The 16,509-nt window shown below is 39.3% G+C and overlaps 2 protein-coding genes across 6 annotated transcripts in view; both read right to left on the reverse strand.

Moving 5' to 3' along the window:
• The window catches only part of LOC310826186 (tigger transposable element-derived protein 1-like), a 1,677,490-nt gene that overhangs the window by 1,325,885 nt on the left and 335,096 nt on the right, over positions 1 to 16,509 (reverse strand). The window lies entirely within an intron of this gene.
• Positions 1 to 16,509, reverse strand: part of CACNA1C (calcium voltage-gated channel subunit alpha1 C) — a gene marked incomplete at its 5' end in the record, with an annotated part of 442,620 nt that overhangs the window by 189,196 nt on the left and 236,915 nt on the right. For 3 of the 5 annotated variants that reach the window (XM_083699782.1, XM_083699784.1, XM_083699786.1), the window contains 2 exons: positions 2,890 to 3,029; positions 10,740 to 10,879. In XM_083699782.1, the coding sequence (XP_083555908.1) occupies positions 2,890 to 3,029; positions 10,740 to 10,879 (280 nt within the window). Of the gene's footprint in view, positions 1 to 2,889; positions 3,030 to 10,739; positions 10,880 to 11,587; positions 11,766 to 13,008; positions 13,965 to 16,509 lie in introns of those variants that run through there. The other 2 variants (XM_083699785.1, XM_083699783.1) reach the window with 2 other exon arrangements.

The following is a 16,509-nucleotide window of genomic DNA, read 5'->3' on the forward strand; positions in this document are numbered from 1 at the left end:
AGAGCTGTTCAACATTGGAATGGTTTCCCTCTGGAGGTTGTGGATTCTCCTTCCTTGGAGGTTTTAAAGCAAAGATTGGATGGCCATCTGTCATGGATGCTTTAGCTGAGAATCCTGCATTGCAGGGGTTTGGACTAGATGACCCCTGGGTCCCTTTCAACTCTACAATTCTATAATTCTGTCTTTCATTCTTAAAAGCAAATGCTTTTTTAATGTCCTCTTTTTCATTTCCTCTTAAGAGTAACACACCAGCACCAAAGAAAAATCCACTCAGAGCTCTCAATTAAACTTGTCCCTTACCAAGCAAATCAACTAAATTTTAAATTGATAAATAAATCTACCAATTAAGGTACAGATAATAATACTTTATAGTCAGTAAATGATAATAATATTGTATATAAGCTACCTAATTTAAGATCGACTGCAGTATCTATGCTGCAATGCAAACTGTCTCTTAGACTTTGTCATGTTTACCTTTACCTCCCCTAAGTAATTGCCTACTTCAGTTTATTCATTTATATAAACTTATATTATGATATTGCATTTTTATTTTTATGGTGTTACTGCAGATTGTTTTATTTTATATCCAATTGTCACATGGTTCCCCCCGCCCCGAGAACTCTTGATGAAGGGTGGTCTACAAATACATTATTTTATTTTAATCATTTCTATCCACTTTTTCCATTCTGGAGCCCTCAAGGTGTTTCATGATAAAATGAGAACTACTGCAGTTTGCACACAGCAAAATGCATACTGAAACAGTAATATCTTTGCTATGTGAGAAAATACACGCACTATATGTTTAAGTAGGCCACACTTGGGATGATGCCCCATAGTTTAGCTGTTATAATCAAAAGGCCCTGTCTCTTGTGCCCATTCAGCTCATTCCATATACTAACATTCCATGTACATTCCATGTACTAACAAAGTACAAAGCCAAGGTAGCATCATCCACATTTAAGTTCTGATCCCTCTGTCTGAAAGCAGCTGTGTCATAAGAGCCAGGTGAATCAACTGCATCAGGCAGTAGACAGTGGTGGAATTTAGAGCCATGGTGGCACACAATGCATGGGGAGACTTTATTGCACAAGCCCCATTGAAATTAATGAGAGATGAACAAGATCACTGCAGATGATTGTGTACCATGTTAATTATATATGAGCATATGCGCTTCATTGAAAAAATCCTATGGGGAGTAGGAGGATTCCACTTTAGGTAGCAAAATGTTATGGGCTAGCGTGATGCCCATCAAGTTACACTGTAAAGGGAGGTTTACTTCTGGAACAATTCTTGACCTCATATGGATGGTAGAAAAGCACACTGGAATCCCACATGTTGAAATATGTTGTAAAATTGCTCAGGAGTTTCATCAAAATATGGAGCTGTGTATAAGTTAGCTTATTAATTATCTCAATATAGCCCTTCTGTTAAGCTGTAACTTACCCGATCCAGGAAGAACAAATGTTCCTGTACCCTAGAAGTTCATTAAGGTACAAATAAGTTCCTTTATCAAATGATAGACTTGCTCTTCCCCCATTGATGCCTCATTTTTTTTGATGCCTCATTCCCTAATTTTTTGCCTGCTGCAGCATGCAAAGCTCTAGCTGCCTCAATAATTCTCCCCCTGCAGAAGCATTTCAATGAGACCCACATTCTAACTTATTTAGTTGCTAATCTTAAAATTCTATAAAAACATGCAGTTTTAATAATCACCCATGTGCACATGAGATGTAATAATGCTAGCTGATTAAAAAGATACATCTGCGGAAGGCTGAATAATTGTTTTTCTTGGCATTCCTCAAATATCAAAGTTATGACAGGAAGTCCATCATAGTGTCACCTTCAAAAAATGAATTCATACTCTCATATATGTGGATCCTCTTACCTACAAAGCACATTAGACATGCTGTTTGCACATAACAACGACATGAACTGGCTACACCACATAGTAATTCCTCATGCCAGTCCCAGGAATCCGGGGGGGGGGGGGGGAGAACACGTACATTTAGCATCATGTCAGAGGATTGTGTAAAATTTAAAGATGCAGGTGGATTCCCAGACCCAGCTGCTGTCATCAGATAAACCTGCATCCAGGGGAACCGATGCATAGGAGCATTGGTGCACCCTTCTGGATACTGACACCATCCCAGATGGAGGCATTATTTCTCACAATGAGTACACAGCTCTGGTCACAGCTTTATGGAGTTATTGCAGTGTTTCTCCCCCCATCCATTGTTTGGCATGGCATGGAACTAGGACAAAAAAACAAACAAAGTGTGCACACCACAGGAAATGATATCTCTATCATATTACTTCATTACAAAAGATTGTCCAGATGTGATCAGAATCCTAGCCTTCTGGGAAACGCAGGGGAATACAATTGCCATTCAAGAGTACAGGCATTTAAGTCACTGTGAGAGCTTCTTCATCAAGCCAGCCATATGTGAGATTATTAACAGACATCTATTTCAGAGTCAGCAATCCAGTTCTTATATTGACTTAATTCATACTAGTTTCAATACATTGATTATGTATTCATTTCTTGTTGTTTTAAACTGATCTATTACCTCATATTATTTAGCGATAGCTCAATCACATATGGCCTGTGCAACAACTCCTCTCTCATAAAACCTGCCTGTATCTTTCCCTCTCTGTTGTCTCACACTGGATTCTATTCTTTATAAGTGTTAAGGGTAACCAGAAGCATGGGCAGTATATTCTTTGCCCCTTCTTTTATCTTCCACCCTGAAATCCATTATCATGTCAAGTGCTTGGACATCTTAGTACACATCTCTTTCAGCAACAGCAGCATCTCACAATATTTACATCATCTATTGGAAAAACCCAACAACAATGAGAGAGAGAGAGAAGTTGGATTTAGTTACTTACTAGGAACTCCAGATACCAGCCGTAAGGGACGCAATACTCGGAAAGCCCGAAGTGCTTTGACGTCAAATCCGGCGCCTTTGCCTCCTATCGAATTTACCCCATCTGCTTTGGTTGCTTGTTCTAAAATTGCACTAAAAAGCCTTGGGTGGAAGAAAATGGAAAGAGGAAACAAATGATTAGTAGACAGCATGGATAAAAATAAAAGGAAGAAAAATTACTGCAGCTTTTTAATATATTGCATATATTGCAAAGAACACAAGAGAAAAATGGGGGGGGGAGAATGAATCTGCCTATAAAATGCACATAAATGCAACCATTTGCTCTTTACTTTTCACCCTTTTCACATTTCAGTTTACAGACAGATAATCTGGAATAGCTGAATACTTAATTGAAGTATTATGTATGCTATATTTTTGTGTTACTATTGATTTTTATGTAAGGGGCCTTGTGAGTGCTTTGCCCTAAAAGGGACCAAAAAATACCATATTTACTCAAATGTAATGTGCCATCAAGTCTAACGTGCACCTCAATTTTCAAAACCTTGAAACCAAAAAAGTATTTGCTGGTGAATATAATGCGCATCAGCAAAAAGTCTCTCAATCCGGAGCAATTAATGGAATAGTGTTCAAAGTTAAACATTAAATACCGTATTTACTCAAATGCAATGAACTATCAAATTTAATGCACACACTAATTTTCCTGAAGTTATTTGGCCAAAAATTGCATGCATTACATTTGAGTAAATGTAACTATGTACTTAAATATAATTAGGCATAAATCAGATAATAAATTAGTTAATAGCAACCCACAACTGCTCTTTGGGCTCCGAAGTGGCTTAAGGATTGCAGGGCTTCACAGCCACCTTCAGAAGAAGAAGAGTTTGGATTTGATATCCCGCTTTATCACTACCCGAAGGAGTCTCAAAGCAGCTAACATTCTCCTTTCCCTTCCTCCCCCACAACAAACACTCTGTGAGGTGAGTGGGGCTGATAGACTTCAAAGAAGTGTGACTAGCCAAAGGTCACCCAGCAGCTGCATGAGGAGGAGCGGAGACACAAACCCGGTTCACCAGATTACGAGTCTACTGCTCTTAACCACTACACCACACTGGTAACTCTCTGGTGTTACTAGCATATTAATTAATGTAAATACATTGGGCTGTAATAGTGTATGAGAAGGAAGACTTGAATACACACAGACAGTAGATGGGCACATATGCTTAGACACTACAGGCTCTCAAAACCAGGGAGTAAAATGTATAAAATACTTTTAAGGAATTGGTTCAGTTACTTGCTCAGTTTACTAAAGAGTTTTATAGTAATTTGCTCACCCTTAGAATAATCCCAAACATACTTATCAGCAAACATGTCCCACTTAACTCAGTGGATTTGCTGCCAAGTAAATGTATTTAGAATTATCTAATATCTAAAAGGGAAATAATAATGGCATACACCACAGGGTTGTTGTAAGGACAAAAGGCATAAAGCTTTTAAAGCACCTTTAAAGTTATAAATCTCCTTCATGAATTATTAGAATAATCTTGCACAAAAATTTTGGGTTTTTTGTTTTGTAATTAGATGGTGCTCAAAAAGACAGCAGATGCCAAATTTGGCTCTGCATATTTCTTACAGTCCAGTGAACAAGCATTAGGAACGTGTTCTGTTTCCTATTCAAATATTTCTGCTCCTCTGCTAAACATAATCCTCTCACCAGATGATGAGTGACGTGTCTGCAGTCATCCCAGTCCTCTGGGAGCCTGTGAAGGAGAGTTCACTGCAAAAGGTTTCTCTGATAGTGTTTTACAGCTTTACTAAAATCTCTCCAAAACCAGAATCTTGCCCGCAAATTCATAGAAGGAAGCTTGCCAAGCCCAGGGTGGTATTAGCTATTATGCTCATGTTAACATGTAATGTGGACTGTCAAATGGAAGATCTTTGCTATAGTCCAATTATGGTTGGAGACATCCCTTCTCATCTGCTCTGTGCAGTCTCTGCATCACATGGAAATACTTGTTCCCAGCCTGGGAAAGCTTGTTCCCAGCCATGCAAGTGTACCCATCTTACACTTTGCACAGCATTCTTTCAAAATTTCCTGCAGTAAAAATCATGGTGACTGTTCCCTCACTAGGCATATCATGAAAAAAGAGTAGAAGCCTCATTTTCAGTCATACATCTCAATCGTCTCTCGTTGTGAAGACATGCTGCTTTCCATTTTCCTTAAGATGATCCATCTTCCATTGTTGTATTTTGAAAGGAACTCATTCTCCTCCACACATGGAAAACAAATGAGCTAAATATGGGATGTCACTCACAATATCTCCTAGGTATTTTTCCAGTGGCTTTTCCTTTATTTCCCTCCCCCCGCAATGATCAGTCATCCCATAACTTGTGATAGAGGAGAAATTCAATTCAGTTTGCATTTAAAAGCAAAGCTAACTAATTTGCACTTTCCAAAACAACATGTGAACTGAAACACAGCCATCCTTTGAAATTTACAATCTCCAAATTTTACAGTGCAATTCTTCAGCCAATATGTATAACATATACTGAGGCATACACTGAGGTAAAGTGTGCATAAAAATGCATTTAGTAGTAAAAATAGACTAAACAAATGCATTATATAACAGGAAACTGCTTTTTAAAAATGTGTATATTTGTCTGAAATTCGTATCTAAATGCAGAAATATTTTCATGAAGACTTTTTTAAAAATGCTAAATATATGTGGAAATGCAGGGAACTTAAGACTGGAAAAATTAGAAACAAAGAGAGTGAAACTGAGTTCCTCTTATGCCTACCCATAACCTAGACAATGAACAATTACAAAAAATTAAAGGTTGTATTCTATAGAGCCACTCAGCTGATGGTAAAGTGGAACAGGAGAGCAACAATTTTCAGTGATTCTTCTCTCTCTCCCCGTCCCACTCTCACTCACCTCAAATCTGCTTCAGGGGGTTGGGGGACCCCCAGAGAAGATTTAGAACTACAGAGGTAGTGGAAATTGTGGACAAAGTCTTCCCTCCTCGTTTCAATGATGGAAGCCATACCATCAGCTGAGTGACACTGTTGTCAAAGCCCTAAAACCCCAATCCAATAAAACCAATCAAATAGCAGCCCCCAGATTCTGTAAAACAAAACAATAACAGACCAGAGGGAAACACAATTTCAGCCACAAGCATAAAATGTAATACAGAGTCACAAAATTCTCTTCACCGAGCTAAAACAACATCCTAAAACCACAGTGAAATGTTAATAGAATTATTTTTAAAGGCCTGGGAAAATAAACAAGGTCATTGCCCGAAGCTGAAAATAAATCAATGGACATGTGATAGCCTCGCTGATGAGGTCTTTCTAAAACTGGGGAGCTGCTGCCCAAAATACATTCTTTTATGCCTGAAATTCCTAGGTGCTGTACAAAAATCTTAAATAAGTCTCTGCTCTCAGTTATAATCTTCACATTAGGAAAAAGGGAATAAAAGTGAAGATGAATCAATGAGGCGAAACCAAGGTGATTACTAAACAAATAATAGAACAATAGGAGAGTATAATTCTCTGTCAACATCCCATACTATGCAAAGTGATGGAGTCTGAGAGAGGAAAGGTGGTTGAGGCTAGGCAGGCCAATGGAAAGGGCTGAGGGTAAAAGAGTCAGGTTGCATTTATCAGATATAATTAGATTACACAGATAACTACAGATGCCACACACACACACACACACACACACACACACACACACACCCCTTATTTATATATGTATCAACATGTATATGCCATCCCATAAAGTTAAGGTAAAGGACCCCTGAACGATTAAGTCCAGTCAAAGCTGACTATGGGGTTGCAGTGCTCATTTCGCTTTTCAGGATGAGGGAGCTGGCATTTGTCCGCAGACAGTTTTCTGGATCATGTGGCCATCATGAATAAACGGCTTCTGGTGCAATGGAACACCGTGACGGAAGCCAGAGCACACGGAAATACTGTTTACTTTCCCACCGCAGCGGTACCTAAAGCACTGGTATGCTTTTGAACTGCTAGGTTGGCAGCAGTTGGGACAGAGCAACAGGAGCTTACCCCATCATGTGGATTTAAACCGCCAACCTTCTAATCAGCAAGCCCAAGAGGCTCAGTGGTTTAGACCACAGCGCCACCTGCCCAATAACATACAGTTATTTGGGTAGATCACAATAAAGAAGTATAAAAACAATGTAAAAAAACAAAAACAAAACTTACAACAACCCAATTTTACCAGCATATGAATGAATCCCACCCGCAAAATAGAACCAGCTTGAAATGACTTTTTGCTATATTACAAAGATTTAAACTCTACTATTGGGGCCTGGGTGATGTGGGTGGCGCTGTGGGTAAAACCTCAGCGCCTAGGACTTGCCGATCGTCAGGTCGGCGGTTCGAATCCCTGCGGCGGTGTGCGCTCCCGTTGCTTGGTCCCAGCGCCTGCCAACCTAGCAGTTCGAAAGCACCCCCGGGTGCAAGTAGATAAATAAGGACCGCTTTCTAGCGGGAAGGTAAACAGCATTTCTGTGTGCTGCGCTGGCTCGCCAGATGCAGCTTGTCACGCTGGCCACGTGACCCGGAAGTGTCTGCAGACAGCGCTGGCCCCCGGCCTCTTAAGTGAGATGGGCGCACAACCCTAGAGTCAGACCCGACTGGCCCATACGGGCAGGGGTACCTTTACCTTTACCTTTATTGGGGCCCTTTATCTACAAGCCCTACAGACTCTACACACAAGGATCTCTAGAGGATCGGCTATAATTAATAATTATCTTACTAATACCCCTGAGTTAGTGGGTGAATAACTGTCTCTGCTGTATTTCTCTGTTGTTAAATGTATGGCTAATCATCTTTCCAAAAACAGTTTTGTCTATACTGTAATATTAAGTCCATGCTTGCACCAAACAGTATCAGTCTGTTTTCTTACAACTAAATTGTGTCCTCTTAAGATCTTAAATCTACAGTTTAATGTTATCCATTTTTGAGAAGAAAAGAAAAACAAACTTTAAAAGTAAAGCAGTGTTTTGACTATGATAACCAGTTCAAGATTTTCTGTCTCATTAGACCGACGTCTGATCCCTTCGCTCAGCTAGTAACACTTATATACAGCTTAATGACAGAAACCTGTGCAAAGGGACTTTTTCTTCAAAGCAGTATTTAATGGTTCAATTGTAAAAAGGCCATAAATTATCTAGGTTAAATCCATTTTTTTAAAAAGCAGCTACTAAAAAAGCAGCATTTGTCCCAGTGCAAGGATAATTGTTACAAAACTACAAATGTGTGTCTTCCTTCAGAAGGGTATAATTGGGTCTGGATCCATTTCTTGCATTTCTTACTCTTCCTTTTTCTCGGTACAGTTTCATATTGCTAACGTAAGCAAACAAGTCTCTTCTTTCTGAAACAGAACTTGAAGTAAAGCATCCCTGCTAGGCAGGCTCATTGATGGCACAATGTTTTTACTGCTGTGAGTGGCACCAACAGCTGGTAATACTGGTCAATAGCTAAGGTCCAGAAAGGCTGAGATCAGAAGCAGTGTGATAATTGTATTGGGCCTTCAATCAGGCCAGGCCCTAAGGAAACTATGCAAAGGTGTTCCTGTTATTGAGTTATTATGACCCTTATTGGGTGTGCACCAAATAGTATCCTGTTTGGTGACCATAATGTCAGGGAATTCTCTAGGACAGTGTAGGTCAGGGGTTGCCAACCTTTTTGGACTGGTGAGCACATTTTCAATTTTAAGAGAGTACTAGGGACACCAGCCACAAAAGAGCTGTTATGGATGTGTGTGGCATAACATAAAATGGCTGCCATGGAGAGCATGACATAACACAAAATGAGAAAGACACATATACTCCAACAACCCTTATGCTTACCATGGACAATCAGTTATGTTCTGCTCATCCTGATTGTGGAGATCATAAAATATTTATTTTACACATGCACACACAAATGCTGCTGCTGCCATTTCACAGAGATCACCTAGAAGTTCAGTGTTTGGGTCGCCTGCCCAAGGGCACCTAAAAAGCCTTCCATGTGCCATGGTTCCCACGTGTGTCAGATAGAATAATAGAGTTATAGCATATAATAGTTGGAAATCCAACCTCTTGCAATGCAGGAATATGCAGCTATTCTGTAGGGGAATCAAACCTGCAACCTTGGTGCTATCAGCACCATGCTCTAACCCAGTGTTTCCCAACCTTGGTCCTCCAGCTGTTTTTGGACTACAACTCCCATCATCCCTAGCTAGCAAGACCAGTGGTCAGGGATGATGGGAATTGTAGTTCAAAAACAGCTGGAGGCCCAAGGTTGGGAAACACTGCTCTAACCAACTGAGCTATACGGCAATTGGCAACTCATGTGTGGGAGCTGACAAGAAAGGGTCAATTTGCAAACAATCACCTCTTTCTCCTTCCATTCATGGAATAAGTTGTTTGACCAAAAAGCCTTTAATGAACAGAAGGACAACACTGGATACAACCCATTGGAAGCTCATTAAAATGCCCTACTTTAGTAATAAGCATGCATGCTCAGTGAGGTTATCTGTCACCTAAAACAGCTAGTGAATTGGTTTCAGGGTGTTTCTGATTCCATGATTATTTCAAATTAATTAACACTGCAAAGCTGTGATGCTGTTTATACTGCACATAACTAATCCCTTTTAGAGATTCCACAGCATACTGGAAAGTAGTAGGAATCAATTATTGTTTGGAAATCTTGATGTCAGTCAGCTGGCATCAACATGAAAAAGGGCAGGAGTATGTGAGGAAACTCACCAAGACAATATCCCTAAAATACAAATTAGCACAGGTGGCACATCAATGTACCCTAGCTACCATACTGCTAAGCCATGTATTGTCAAATAATCCCTATTTGAGGTTCATCCTGTGCTGGAGCTGGAGGAACTACTATCTAGAATTGCCTACACAGTGATAGGGGACAAAAGGTCTATAGTAGCTATGCAGTCATCATTACTCATTAGTATGACTGAAGAGACCCACTTATAGCAGAAGAGGCACTTATGCCAAGATTGTGATCAGTTTTTCATTTAATAGCTCCACATAGATTTACTGCTGTCATTATTACCCTATCTTATCTCTTAGAAATAATGTATTTTGAAAACTGGCTTTGAAAGTTAGGTGCTAATTAATTTACTTTAACCTAATTTAAGCTAAATCTGTGCAAATTATAATACAAAATGTGGTTTCATCACATGATCGCTTGGCTATGGCTGGTTTCCATATCACTTGAAAACATAGTTATTGTTTAACTCAGATTTAGTGTGAATGAGCAGTGTACTGGTGGTGCATGCTGCTCAAAAGTCTTCACTTCACTGCTCTGGGAACAACAAACCAAAAGCCTTGGTATGCCATGTCACCCAAAGTGGTGCTCGTGATTTTTTTTCCTTTCCAAACAAATCAGAAGCAATAGCCAAAGTTTACTCTAAATCAGGGAAAGGTTGGAAGAAAAGTTTGAGCCACTTTTCAGAGCTGCAACCCCAATCAGAAACCACAACCTCCTCTGAACAAATACTGTAAAACATTGTTAGGGAAGTCCTGTCACACATCTTCCATGTCATGTGAATTCTGGCCTCAAAGAAGGCTTATTTTACCCAACAAAACTTAAGTTTATCCTTAATGTTGATAACTTTGATGATTATAAAAGCCACCTCAACCTCTGAATTGGAAAAACTTTTTCTGCCAGATTTCTGTATGTGCAGCACTTGTTAAAGGCACTACAGCCCTGCCCGAAAAGGTAGGATGTATTTAATTTCATCATACAGACACAATATCTCATTCCCATTTTGTGATTAAATAGAGAAAGCGCATACATAAACCATGAATACTCACCCTACTACCACAATTATAAAATCTAGTAAATTCCAGCCATTGCGGAGGTAAGCGTTAGGGTGAAAGAGAAGTCCATATGCTATTACTTTTAAAAATGCTTCCACTGTAAAAATTATGAGAAAGAGATATTCCACTCGTTCCTGCAGAAAAGACAAAAGAAAACAAGAAACAGTGTTGTTAATTCCATGTAGTACAAAATTGCAGTAATACACCATTATGAGAAATGGAGCTGGGACTCCAAGATGGAGATGACTATCTTTTTTCACAGGACAACTATTTGGTGTGATCCTAAACTCACTAGGTCCTAAACTGGAATCTCCAGTGTGTTGCTTTCTTGAAGGTTACACTACAGGTCTGGGCCTAGTGACAATGAAGCAGCATCTCAGTCAATATGGTGTCAAACCTTACAAATCAATGGGCCAGTCTGTTTTGTTCCCCTTCTCCTTTCTATCTTCTTGCAATGGATTTGAAATTCTGTTCTGTATCAGGAAAACACTGGTCAGACCCGTGTGAGGACACTGACTTTCCCCATTTTAGATATGCTCACAAGCTACACACATCAGAATCACCACAGAAAAACAGTATCTATACCCATTAAACTATTCTAACTTCAAATAATGAAACAAGCTCAAAGAACAATTGTAAATTAAACTGAATATCTAACATATGGCATCCAGAACCAGCGAAACATGTTTTTTAGCTAAATAGGATTTGTCATTTTTTTTGTTTTTATCATCAACCAAACCAAAAACAAACCATTATTATATACACATTAAAATCAGAATCCATCCCAAAATCTTATTGGATCCATTTTGCTTTCTTTTTTAACCAGCCAACTATGAACAAGCCTGATGCTGAAAATCTATGTTCTGAAATTCTTTGTGTTCAATTTCCATTATTGCATTCATGTAGAGTTGTGAATAAGAGATTTGAATTGTGAACCACAGACTCTCCATTTCAAAGTTCACTTTAGCTACTAATTCAGTAGTGGCTTTTGGCAAGCCACTTCCTTTGGTTTAAAGCCCTCCCCACATCTGTAACTCTGGAGATAATAATACTGATCTACCTAATAGATAGGTACAAGGGAAAAACATCAGTGCCCACTAATCAACTAGCCATCTCTCCACAAAGGCCTTCTTAAAAGCAATGTATCATTAACCAGGAAGGCTAAACAATGAAGAAGCCAGGCAGGCCTCTCTGGGGAGAACACTCAATAACATCGGTGCCATTATAACAATAAAGGATTTTTTTCACATAGCTGCCGGCCTAACTTCAGACTGTAGAAATAACAATGCAGCAGGGCCCTCTCTGATGTTAATCCGAGCATGTTGGCATGTAGCACAATGTACAGCCACTAAAGTTAAACTGTAAACTGTAATTTTGGGTCAGCATTGTTATGTAACTGGTATTTAGGTGAATGTATTATAAAGTTGTATGTGGTTTATAAAATTGACATTTAACTGATATTATCTGTTGTGAGGTAACTTGGAATCCTTCTCAGGTTTCTGAGAAGAGGTGGCCCTGCACTGAGTGAGGGAAACCCCTTTTAGAACCTCGAGAAGAAAGCAGGTGCTGCTGACAGAGGCCCCTTAGAAATGACCGTTAGGAATTCGTTTGAGAGCCCTCTGAGGGAAAATAGGAAGAGAGATTGGTGACCAGAGGTTCAGATAGAAAACAGATATTTATCTCTAAATGAAAGGTCATAATTAAAATGTTTATAATGAGGACTATGGTGACAGTGTAACAAACACTGCAATAGTAGAACACTTTGGGGGAAAGAAAAGAAAAAAAAAACATTTTAACTAGCTGCCTCAATCCCAAAGCTAGGATTTATTTGCTAGGATTTATTTTACATCAGGATGTTTTGAATGTTTATTTGGTTTTCTTATAAAAATTTCCCATTTTTAAATAAACCAGTTTAAGGATCTTGCTAACCTCACATGTCTAACTACCACCTGCTAGTAAGTCATGTTTGATGGGAAGACGTTTATTGACCCATAGTCCCTCAGACAAGCTTGTTCACTACTACTAATCTTTTAATTTAGGAACCCCTCATAAGCTTACAATAAACTCCAGGGAACTTCCCAGAATAAAATTTGAGAACCACTGCAGTAGAAAAAATGTGAGAAAGAGGAAGCAAAATACATGTTTGAAGGAGGGAAGGAGAGAGAGATGAGAACAGCCCAATAGACTGATCTAATAATAGATTTAATTTTAAAAAATCACATTCATCACTTTAGCCTCTATAGTTAGAAACACATAGTTAAACCTTTGGCTAAGTCAGATGCTCTTCAGGCCCAGTAGAAAAGCTGCCATATTATGCATCTGTGTTCCAGTTTTAAATTGGAACCAGTGAAGGCGGGGAAGGTCCTCTCTGAGGGTCTGGAGGCAGTTGGAGGATGGATGGCGGCTATCAGATTGAGATTGAATCCTGACAGGACAGAAGTACTGTTTGGGGGGAACAGGGGGTGGGTATGGAGGACTCTCTGGTCCTGAATGGGGTAACTGTGCCCCTGAAGGACCAGGTGTGCAGCCTGGGAGTCATTTTGGACTCACAGCTATCCATAGAGGGGAAGGTCAATTCTGCATTCAGGGCAGCTGTCTACCAGCTCTATTTGGTATGCAGGCTGAGACCCTACCTGCCCATGGACTGTCTTGCCAGAGTGGTTCATGCTCTGGTTATCTCCTGCTTGGACTACTGCAATGTGCTCTATGTGGGGCTACTTTTGAAGGTGACCTGGAAACTACAATTAATCCAGAATGCGGCAGCTAGACTGGTGACTGGGTGTGGCCGTCGAGACCATATAACACCAGTTCTGAAAGACCTACATTGGCTCCCAGTACGTTTCCAGGCACAATTCAAAGTGTTGGTGCTGACCTTTAAAGCCCTAAATGGCCTCGGCCTAGTATACCTGAAGGAGCATCTCCACCCCCATTGTTCAGCCTGGACACTGAGGTCCAGCTCCGAGGGCCTTCTGGCGGTTCCCTCACTGCGAAAAGTGAAGTTACAGGGAACCAGGCAGAGGGCCTTCTTGGTAGTGGCACCCATCCTATGGAATGCCCTCCCACCAGGTGTCAAAGAAATAAACAAGTATCTGACTTTTAGAAGACGTCTGAAGGCAGTCCTGTTTAGGGAAGCTTTTAATATTTGATGAATTATTGTATTTTAATATTTTGCTGGAAGCTGCCCAGAGTGTCTGGGGAAACCCAGCCAGATGGGCAGGGTATAAATAATAGATGATGATGATGATGATGATGATGATGATGATGATGCTACAATTATCCGTGGCTGAGTGACACTCTGTAGGCATACAGTGCTACTTTCTTTATCTGAAATAATATGAAAACAAGAAGCCATTACCTCAACTTATGTCATACATCTAAGGTTAAAACTCTTTCTAAGCAGAACAATGCAAGCTAACAAAATTCCCATTATGTTCCAGAAAAAAGGCATGAGGCTATCCTTATTGTCCACCCAATTATACTATAATTTTAGCAAGATTCCCCAGAAGTAGATTGGGAGCATGTTCAGTTTGATAACTAACTCTCAGGAAGCATTTAGCTCCAGGTGGTAAGATTCTTCAACTTGCAATGATCCCTGGAAATACTTCAAACACTACATAATTAATGTACAAATGCTGAGACCTAAGTACAAACATTTGGACATTTCTGAGGGCTGGTTTACAATTATTATTAAATTTCTTGCAAGATGAATAATTTTACCACCCATCACCTGGAGCTTAATACTTCCTTTTCTAACTTAACGTGCATGCAATCTACTTCTAGGGAATCCTCCTAAAATGAACTGAAGTTGTATACCTGCAATGTATTCCTACTAGAGGCCTGCAAGAAATAGATGGTTATTTAAAATTAATACATGAAGTTCAGCCTTTCATATTTAATATTCCAAATTCAATATTCCTTTCTTGAGAAAGACAATCCCAAAACTGTAAGAGCCAAGACTGAGCCCCTGTACCTCCATTATTCAGTTTGTGTTAGCTTTCCTTCCTTGTTCATTGTGCAATTGCTCTGTTCCACTATCATATCAACTACACAATTGATTTTAATATATTTGAATACATAATGAATCTAGGAGGATGGACTAAATGTGTGTGGGTGCAGTGGATGAAAATGCCAAATCAATATACATTATAATTTCCAGGAAATTTACGTGTTCTACAGCATCAGATGTCACTCAGTCCATTTTGCCTGTTCAATCTGGCAAAGATTATAAGGATTCAGCTCAGGGTTGGCCCTATATTTAGGCAGAGTGAGGTAACTGCTTCAGGCTGCAAATGTTGGGGGGCGGTTTGAGGTGTTGGAGGGCAGTCTGCCCTGCGCCTCCTAAACTAGCCTATTGCTCTCAGGAAGAAACTGTCACATCCCAGTGTCAAATTATGATTAAAGGACAAGTCCAATCAACTTCAGTATATGAAAAGGGATACCGTAAGCATCAAAATGTTTTGGGTCAGTCTTGATTCTGCTTTACTGTAAGAACTTTCAAGCCTTAACAGCCAAACCCTATAATTCTTTCCCCTATGTAGTACCATATTTCCCCCCCCACACACACACACCATCTTTTTAGGGACATAATAATCATCTCATCCACTGGCACATAAATTCTTTTCAGGGTTAGGAAGCACAACCATTAAAATCTGTTTCCAGTGGCCTGGCCCGGTAAAAATTATCACACAGATGGTATAACACTCCTTTGCAAATGTCAAAAATGTTTTCTTCTATATCACCTAATTGTTGGAGGGGTTGTAATAAACTTGGTACATATTATAATTTATGGTGGGAATATCAGCTGGTGCAAGATTATTATTTTGACAGAAATAAATATTACCAAAGAAAATATTGTCCAAAATTAATGTTATGTTTTTTTATTATAACAATGTCAAAAGGCTTGGCCTTATATATTATGTTGGCAGCATGAATAGTAATTGCAGCTCACTGGAAAACAGCCCCAAATATTACACTGGATGTTTGGTACCACTCACTCTGGAATATAGCTATAATTGAGAAGATTACACATAATTTAAGATTCTGACATGGGCTAGAATCTCCAGACACCTTTTGTGTACAGTGGAACCTTAATTTTCAAGACAACCCTTGTCACAAGCCTAGCAAATCTGGAACAATACTTGATGATCTGATAAAGCTGTTAGTCTTTACCTGGACTTTGTTATTTTAACTCATGTGCAACTACTCATTCTATGTATCTATTTTACAGTTTAGTTTTTCATCTTTAAATATTTTTCTATTATAATTGTTTTCTCTGTTTTATATACATTATAAAAGGAAATAATAATAAAAAACATTACAAAAAAACCAATCTAATCCCATTTTTGCTAATCCCATTTTCAGTGCATTTTCAAGTAGTAATCTAAACCACAGAGGTTAAATCAGCAGGTACATAACAGTTAAAGCTGGCATGAAAATGGATTTTCTTCCCCTGAATTGGGTAATGTATGTAGGATTATAAATATAGAGAAATATACCCTCTGACACCTATTTCCACTATAGTGATATTAAAAATCTGTGACCTCCTGACCTAAAGCTAGTAGTTTCTCATATATTCTGGTGGGTTTCTGGGATTCTGGAGAATTCTGCACACAATGTCTACTGTCTGTTATGATCATTGTTTACTTAAACTGGAGGTTGCAAAAAGTAGACAAGATCTTATTCTCTAGTGAAGAGAGAACCAAGGGTCTTGTAGCACCTTGACAGATGTATTATGCCATAAGCTTTCATGGACCAGAGTCTGCTT

The sequence above is a fragment of the Podarcis gaigeae genome (genome assembly GCF_964106915.1).
Source record: "Podarcis gaigeae genome assembly, chromosome: 10".
NCBI lineage: Eukaryota > Metazoa > Chordata > Lepidosauria > Squamata > Lacertidae > Podarcis > Podarcis gaigeae.